Raw genomic sequence first — 9,203 nt, forward strand, 5'->3', positions numbered from 1 at the left:
ACTGGACACAGTATTCCAGCAGTGGTCACACTAGTGCCAAATTCAGAGGTAAAATATCCTGCCTACTCCTACTCCTGTTAGAAATCAGCCATGTCTACCAGTTTCACAATGAGAAAGTGTATAAGCTCAAGGGCCAGTTCTGGCCCCCTATATGCTGCACAGAAGGGATTTAAAGAAATCGCAACAGGCTGGGGAAGAATTTCTCTGGCACAAGAGCAGCATCCAGCCACCCTACTCTGATCCCATAGCATAATGTGTATGGGGAGATGTCCTGGGGAGGGAGTATCCAGGGTGCTGAGTGCTACGAAGATTCTGGGCTTCAATGCAGACTGCATAGGGCACCCATAAATTTGAATAGCTGTGGGGGCTGCACTTGTCCCCAACCAACCCAAAAGTTCAGGCAATGAAAATGTGGCTCAAAGTCATCTTTGCTTCTCCTGGCCCTGAGCTGTCTCTTCTGTGAAATACAAATGTCCCCTGATCTTCAAAAGAAGAGTAGTCTCTGTCCCCACTCTACTTACACTAAATGCCAGCTCAGAGAGACAGCTGGAGCCAGAAATACAGACAACGTAATTAGAAATATAAGTGTAACAAAACGAGAGGTGCTCTGAACAGCTTTGAAAAATTCTACGCAGGGAAACACAAAACCTTTCTAATGTAAGAAATGTGATACTCACAGAATAACAATGACACACAACATACATGTCTGGAACCAAAATAAATTTATAGAACTGGCTTCAGAAGCAGCCCCATCCAATGAATAACATCAAGAACTCTTGAAAACAAGAAGAGATGGAATAGAGTGCTTTCTCTGGACTCATACAAAACTTGAGTAACCACTCAATGGCACCAGTATACGAGACAAGTGACTAACCAGTACTCAGAAGGAGCATGACTCCAGTGTTGGGCTTCACCCCATAGATGGAACCTGGAGACCTATCAGCCGTGAGTCTAACCAAACAAAGCATAGTCCATTGGGCTGAAAAGAACAAAAAACAGAAAATGAACAGCCAGGAAGAATGACAATCTGCTCCAGTGAAATTTAAAGAATGTTGTGATCAATGGTATAAAACACCATATAGGACACAAGACTGGAGTCCAGAGAAAGGACTCAGGGAAATCTTTATAGGAGAGAAAGGAATTAGGGAGCCTCTCACAGAAAAAATTCATTCTTATTATTTATTTATACTGCTGTAGTGCCTAAAGTAAAAAGGACCCAATCAGAACTGGCTCTGCACAGACACCTAGTAAGAGACAATCTCAGCATCTCTCACCTTTCTATATGACTTTATCTGATGGTAGTTTAGGCTGCATTCCAAGAAGTCAGGGCTTCATAGATGGTCATAGGCCACTCTGTTGTCATGATAAAATGTGGGAACTCCTGCTCTACAAGAGTTATACTTTGGGAGTTCACAGGCTTCATCAGGACAGCTTGTAAGTTCTTTCAACCAATCAGTGCATTTTTACTGACTAGAGCCCTAAACCTTAGTCAGATGGACTCTTGCAAGTGAACAGACTCCCTCTGAAGTTCATGGAGCTCCATACACACACAAAGACCCACTTGCATAGATCCAATTGCAAACCAGGGCCTTTTAGTAGTGCATACCTATTTAGAGCATGTTCAGTACATGCTAGCTCTTACTGAGGACTATGTCCAGGCCAAGCTTCACTCTCCAGCTATTCATTTTTTGGCTGTGGCAGGGTCTAAAAAAGTTGGGTGAGGATTTTTTGTATATTTTTGTCTCTCTTCCATCACTCTGAAATTGCTGCAGGGGTTTTAAAATTTTCAAAAATTACAATACATAAAATATAATCCACCTTCGGGTAAAGACCAACCCTGGGGAAAAACATGCCAAAATGGCTTTTTTGGAAAGTTCTGAGCCTTTGAGAATAGGGGATAAGAATATTGCCATAATTACTGTGGGCACTTCAAGCACCTGGTCAATAGTTAAGTCAAGGGGAGTCTGCAAAGGTAGGAGAACAAAAGTTAGTCCTATTTTGCCAGTTGCAGTCCTTCCTGTCACCCAAAGCTCTAGGAACCTGCACTTTACTGTTAAAGTAAGAGAGAAAGGAAGGAGCAGGACAGGACACAGCAAGAAAGCGAGCAGCCAACCCATTTCTAAAGGTGTTCCCATACTAAAGGCTGACACTGGTGTCCAGGACAAAACAACAGCAATACCTTTTAGTGACAAATATCCCCATATTGCTGTAGGGTTAACCCTTTCTGCTTTTCTGGGCTAAAACTAAAAATGCAATTTATCTACCACCTGTTTCACTTTAAGGAAGTAAATAAAATACATATTCCTCCACACCCTTACATCCAGTGCACAAACAAAACTTCAGTGAGACAAGAACCGGGCATGAAATTCCACAGATCAGAAAACCTCCATCCCAAGCCAAGAGGGCACACTAGATTCAGCATCCCAGTGATCAGTGAACCCCATCCAAGGGGTCAAAGACCTGCATGTGCTGGTAGGAGCCATTGAATATAATGTTCCAGAGATAAGAGAGCTGCTGGAGCCAAGCACAGAACAGAATCAGATCATAATGGCAATGGAAACATTTATCTCCGCCCCAGGATGCTGCCCCTCAGGACCCTGGCCTACATCTAACTACTGTGATACAGAAGGAGACTGCTCAATGGGAGGTATAGAAGCCCCAGGATGATCAGAGCCTTATTTCCTGTGGACTACGGAGAGGCGACTGCAGGTTACTTAGAGCACCTGGAACCAATTAAGACCCTGCCAGAGATTTAATAAACCCCCCCTGCTTCAGTCAGACAGGAGAAGGGAAGGAGAGCTGACTGTAGTTTGGAGATGACTGGTGTTGACCATAGGATCAAAGTACTGGGGCAGGCAGACCCTGCCCAGGCAGGGCAGAGGGACTTCCCCAGCACAGAGGACCAAGAGAAACCCTGCCCAAGGGGAAAGAGGGTAAGAAGCCTGCGAAGCTGAAGGGGCTGGGACCGGAGTAGGAGGTGGACCTGGGTCCCTTCCCTGCTCCCCTTTTCTTCCTGTCCAGGGTACTAGTGGAGCTCAAGAACAGGGGCAGGGGCAGCCCCCTGACCCACCACACCAAGGAAAAGCACGGGACCCACCACAATAGCATTAGCCATTTGCCAAACTACTCTAGTGCCCAATATCAAATGAAGCAAAATTAATTAGTTTCTGTTGTGCCATTGGGTCCACACACCCCTCCCTCCCACAGCTTCTGTGATCCCACCAGATCCATATACCCATCTGGTGCCATTGAATCTGCAACACCAAATTCCAGGTTCTGTGGTGTGGTAGGATCTGAGCACTCTCCCCAAGAGGATCTGAGACCTCTGCAGGGTCTGGGAATGCTGACAGACGGTCAGTGCTTAAATGACAAAACAGGCAGTAGAGGAAATGCAGGCTGTTAATCAGGAACCCCTGATGGAGTCCACAGTTTGAGTGTAACTAACACCAGCTCATCATAGTTCCAGAGGACAGAGTTCACTCCATTCCAGGACTCTTAATATAGCCAGCTATTTATACTGCTGCGTTCCTACAGCACTAAAGCAGAGCACTACAGCTGCCGAGCTAAAACAGAATAAAATGTCAGCCACCAAGGAGAAAGCGACCATGCTAGAGACTGAAGGAAGAGACAGTGAAAAGACAGAGTAAGAGAATCTTCACAGATCCTGCCTGGTACCGCTGGGTTAGCTGATCTTCATAGCTCTCTGCTACCTTCAGCCTGAAAACAGAACCAGTCAATAATCTTACTACAGGAAAATGAAGCTATTCTGAGAGGCTGCCAGAAATACGCGCTCAGCGAAGATTCTGGCAGAGGGATAGAGAACTGAGCTAACCTGAAAAGAAGATTTGGGGTCTCCAACTGCCTTGTTACCTGCTCTGATCAGATGATGGAGAGCTCAGGAGGGCCGTATTTGAACACAGCAGCAGTGGCATCCCCGGTGGGAATAGCCCGTTTGTTGCAAGTGGCGTTTGGATGTACTACGTTCAGCCTGGTGGCCCATCAGGGGGGATTTAGTGCAGCCTATGGCACCTTCTGCATGTTCGTCTGGTGTTTCTGTTTTGCTGTCACCATCTTTATAATAACCTGTGAGTTCACTCGTCTCCACAGCTGCCTGAGCATCTCCTGGGGAAATTTCACAGCTGCTTTTGCCATGCTGGCCACACTCATGTCCATCACTGCGGCTGTGATCTACCCGCTCTATTTTGCCCAGTTTGGCTGTTATTCCATCAGTTGCAAGGTGAGAGATTTCCGCATAGCAGCCAGTGTCTTTGCAGGGCTCATGTTCATTGCTTATGCTGTGGAGGTGTTTCTAACCAGAGCCAAGCCAGGACAGGTGACCAACTACATGGCCACAGTATCTGGCCTCTTGAAAATTGTCCAGGCCTTTGTGGCCTGCATCATCTTTGGGGCACTGGTAAATGACAGTCAGTACATCAATTATGTGGCTACCCAATGGTGTGTGGCTGTCTATGGCTTCTGCTTTGTGGTGACAGTGGTGGTAGTGGCCTTCAATGTCACGGGAAGGACAGCAATGCTGCGGTGCCCCTTTGAGCGCTTTGTGGTCATTTACACATTCATGGCCATCCTCATGTATGTGAGTGCAGCAGTGATCTGGCCAGTGTTCTGCTTTGATAGTAAGTATGGGTCCCCATGGCGCCCCTACCCGTGCTCCCAGGGCAAATGCCCCTGGGACAGCCAACTGGTGATTGCTATATTTACTTATGTGAACCTGGTGCTTTACATTGTGGACTTGGCATACTCTCAACGTATCCGCTTTGTCTCACACCCTTAAATTCCAATGCTGCCCCTGCAAAACCATCAGGGCTCAAGCAACAACAGAGTTGTTGGAGACAGGGGTTACAGAAAGTAGCTGCTGAGCCAGACACACCAATAAATGTAACAAACTTCAAGGTTAAGACTGGACCAGTAAATGAACAAGATGTAATGGGTGGGCAGCAGATGAGTCTGGAAAGAAGACAACAACCTTTCTTACCCTTCAACATTTGCTTCATCCCTTCTGTATAGGGGAAAGGAATAGCATAGCAAACTGGATAGTATCCTTGCATCTCCACCAAACACCCTCTCTGGTCTCCTATAGCATGGCTCAGGATTTCAGGGTTACACCCAATGGAAACTGCTCTTCATCCAAAGGAATTCCCAGTCCAGCAAGAAACCAAAGCAGTTTGCTTTTATTCAGATACTTGTGCAGAATGTGTGTGAATCTATTAGGAGGTCAGATTAGAAGCCACAAATAAAAATGACACATTGTCAAAAGTAACTGTGTTTAACTGGAAATAAAGTCACAGGGTAACCTTACAATGCAGATCCATACACTCCCACCTTCCCCTCCCCAGATACAGCCTCCCCAACGTTACCTTTCCCACCAAAAATACACCAGCAGACACTCCTCTTCTATTTCCCCCCCAACACAGATTTCTACGCATACCTTCCCCCTGTTCCCAAAAAAGCACAGCCTATGGTTTATATTTTAATGTATAAAGTGTGCGCTAACATAACTTAGGGTGGGTGTACAAAATCTAATAGTCAAGTCCACTGAGCACCATGTTCTGTACCAGGGTCTCTAAAGATCCCAGCTGTTCTCTCTCTCTCTCAGAAGAAGGTGCAATCTGGAAGGAAGGAACCATTTCACAGTGTCTCAATGTATATCATGGAGTTTGGGCAGCTAAAGAAAAACTATATGAGAGATGCTGGGTGATTCTGCTGCTCTCTCTCCAGGTTAGAAGCAACCATTTTGGCTACGAACCCCAGGGACAAGCTTTATCAAGCCCAAGACAGAGAGCTGCTCCCACAGTCAAACAAGAAAATGCATGAAAGACATTTCCCAAAAGGGTTTTCACCACACTAGGGAGCAATAGACAAAAGCCTTCCAGGGGATTTTCCTCCTGCACAGATTCCCATCTTGGACAGGAGCTCTAAAAGAGAATGAGTGGCTCTATCGGAAGGCATCCAGCTACATGGAGCCAGCCAGCTCAATGGGACAATAGTAATAGAAAGAGACCAAAACTATGTAGTGTGACAGTACCAGATAACTAGGGGTGTTTTATGGATTGCATGAATAAAACGTCAAATGTGGAAGTGCATTTATCTCACTTAATTAAAAGTGGACAAAAGTAGTCATGGTACAAAACTATTCAAAGAAATATTCAATTGGTATTATATTTTTAACTCTATCACCCACCAAATAAAAAAAAGTTGTTCACACCCCATCTAGTCTAGGTTTTACTGAAAGTATTTAAGTATGTTTCTTTTGTTGGTGTTTATTGAATGGACTTGGCCCACATGCTGGGAAAGGTGTGGAACTCTCTACAGGAATTATTGGCTTGCTTTCTAAAAAGTGCAAGTGAAAAAAAATACTGTCTCTTTAAGACAACATGTCTTTGAGGAATCTGCAGTGGATATAAAAGGCCTGGCAGGAGCCCAGGGAGTTGGTCACCAGTAACAGGTGTCCAGCAAGCAGGTGCTGTTTATTGCTGGAGATGACATCACTAAGTGCTGTGTGCAGTGAGGCCTGACTGCAGAGGCACCTGTGACACTCTGTACCTCGGGGGAACACCCTTCACCCCCATGTTCATGTTTATAAAATGACTGTGTGGTATCCAATTCAAAGTTTGTCATGTTGGGTGTCTTTGGAAGGCCCATAATGCACTGAGCATGGTTGTTATAGTGATGTTATAGTAATTGTTACAGTAATGTTATAGTAAGGTTACAGGTTATAATTTCACGTATATAGTTATGAGGCTGAAAATGTATCCTCATGGCTTAAAGCAAGCCCATGCAAAAACTCTCCAAGAACAGAAAGGCAGTTCACACCTCCTCAGGGCAAGGATGAGACAAACCCAGCCCAGCCTCACAGGAACAATGGACACTGGCTTAGGCAGCAACAAAAGAATCTGTTAAGACCCTCAAGGGAGTCAGCCCCTTCCTTTGGGCAGTTTGGGACTGCGATGAGGTAATGCTCACCTGACTCTGAAGGGGGGGGGGCAAAGCCAAGAGGAAAGAAAGGACATGATAAAAGGGAGAGATATTTTGCCATGCTCTCTCTCTCTTCCACCTACATCTACAGACACCACCACCAAGCAACTGAAATGCTGATCAAAGAGGAGAGCCTGACTGAAATGTAACCAACCAGCCTGTGGTGAGAAGCATCTAAGTTTTTAAGGACACTGAAAGTGTTAAGATCAGCTTAGAATGTGTTTTGCTTTGATTTCATTTGACCAAATCTGACTTGTTATGCTTTGACTTATAATCACTTAAATCTACCTTTATAGTTAATAAATCTGTTTGTTTATTCTACCTTAAACAGCACATTTGGTTTGCAGTGTCAGAGACTCCCCTTGGGAGAACAAGCCTGGTACATATCAATTTCTTTGTTAAACTGACGAATTTATATAAACTTGCAGTGTCAAGCAGGCATAACTGGACACTGCAAGACAGAAGTTCCCAGGGTTGTGTCTGGGACCAAAGATATTGACTAGCATCATTCGCTTGCAAGTAGCTGGGAGCAGCTTACATGCCAGAGGCTGTGTGTGAACAGCCCAAGCGTGGGGGTTCTCACAGCAGAGCAGGGTCAGGCTGGCTCCCAGAATCAAGGATTGGAATGGCCTAGCAGATCACTGGTCCAGATAACACCAGAAGGGATCGTCACAGCGCTGACTTCCCCAGTTACGGGGGGAGGGTACTCGACCCCTGCTCCACCCCAGGCCCTGCCCCCACTCCATCTCTTCCCGCCCCCACCCTGCCTCTTCCTGCCTGCTCCGCCCCCTCCCTCACTTCTTCCTGCCCCTGCTCCTTCTTCCTAGCTTCCTGAATGCTGCTGATCAGCGGCCAGCAGGAGGTGCTGGGGGTGGAGAGGAGCTGATCTGTGGGGCTGCCAGTGGATGCTGAGCGCCCACAGAGTCAGCAGCTATGGCTGATTGGAGTCTCCTTCCCTGGTTAAATTTCTTTGGTTGGCTGTATTTTTGTTGTTTGTCTTTTTGCTCTGAGGATTCTGTACCACTCTGAACTAATTACCTGGGACTTGGAAAAATCTGCCAATGATACAAAATGATGTGTATTATAGGAGACTGAAGTCTTGTCTACACTACAAATGTTTTGCCAATATAGCCACTGTATATTGGCAGAGCCCCCTAATGTAGACAGTGTATGCTGACAGAAATTTTTCTGTCAGCACAGTAACACCACCTTCCTGAATATTAGTTGTGCTAATAAAAGCTCTGTTCTGTCAGTATAGCTGTGTCTACATTGGGGGTTTTGCTAGGGGGTATGTCCACTATGGACTCCATGTTTTCATACCCCTGACTGATACAGATATGCTGACAAAACTTGGCAGTGTGGATATGGCCTAAGGAGAGTAAGGAACTGCAGAGAGGTCCAGCAGAATGAGGTATCTGAGCAGCAGGAAGGCAGGTGAAATTCAATGTCTTGTATAGACACAGAAAGATGCAACTTCAACTCAGACACAGTGCTGGGGCCTAAATAAGGTCACATCTTAGGAACAATCTAGGTATTGTGCACTGATGACAATGTCTGCGCAGTTGTGGCCATCAAAAGAGCAAATAAGATGTTAAGAAGAAGTGTGATTGATGTGAGTATGCTTGGTGGTGAATGTGGATCTGGATGCTAATGTATTTTTCTGTGTAGGGTTTCTGAGGTGGTGTGTTGCAATCCTGGGCAGAAGACTTTTAGCACATGTCTAGTCAAAACTGTAGAAAGTTCTCTCAATGTACAGAAGTCCCAGCTTTGGCTGCTTCTGCTCCTACCAGCTGGTGTCTCCAGCTGGCTCCTCTCTCCAGTTTTCTACCAAGGCAACATAGAGACAGGGATGCACCACCTGGATGCTAGTGCCTCCAGAGTGAAGTGGGGGGGTCACCCCTGCACAGTTCTGGTTCCAGGGTATGCTGGGGCAAGGAGGAGTGGGAGAGGAGATATGGCTCAGCCTGGGCCCCACCTTTATCCCCTCCCCCCATAATGCCATTGTGCCCAGACCTCAGTCCAATTGTGGGAGAATTGTGAAATTACCCGTTAGTCTCCTATAACACCTGTCTTACCCCAAGACAGGTATGAGCAAAAGCCCTAATGCCTGATGGTGTGCACTCAGAGACACTAGAAAAGGGAAGGAGGTGCAAGTAGCCCCGTAGCCTTGACAAGAAAGGAGACTAATCTGGAACCCATGACACCCATTT

General features: G+C 46.0%; 1 protein-coding gene across 1 annotated transcript; it reads left to right on the forward strand.

Annotated features, from left to right (window-relative positions):
• The first annotated feature begins 3,535 nt into the window (after positions 1–3,535).
• Positions 3,536–7,262, forward strand: MYADML2 (myeloid associated differentiation marker like 2). Its single transcript, XM_073310643.1, has one exon. The coding sequence runs from the start codon at positions 3,884–3,886 to the stop codon at positions 4,790–4,792; it is 909 nt and encodes a 302-aa protein (XP_073166744.1). The 5' UTR covers positions 3,536–3,883; the 3' UTR covers positions 4,793–7,262.
• Positions 7,263–9,203: the final 1,941 nt, after the last annotated feature.

This window comes from Lepidochelys kempii, chromosome 14 (genome assembly GCF_965140265.1).
Source record: "Lepidochelys kempii isolate rLepKem1 chromosome 14, rLepKem1.hap2, whole genome shotgun sequence".
NCBI lineage: Eukaryota > Metazoa > Chordata > Testudines > Cheloniidae > Lepidochelys > Lepidochelys kempii.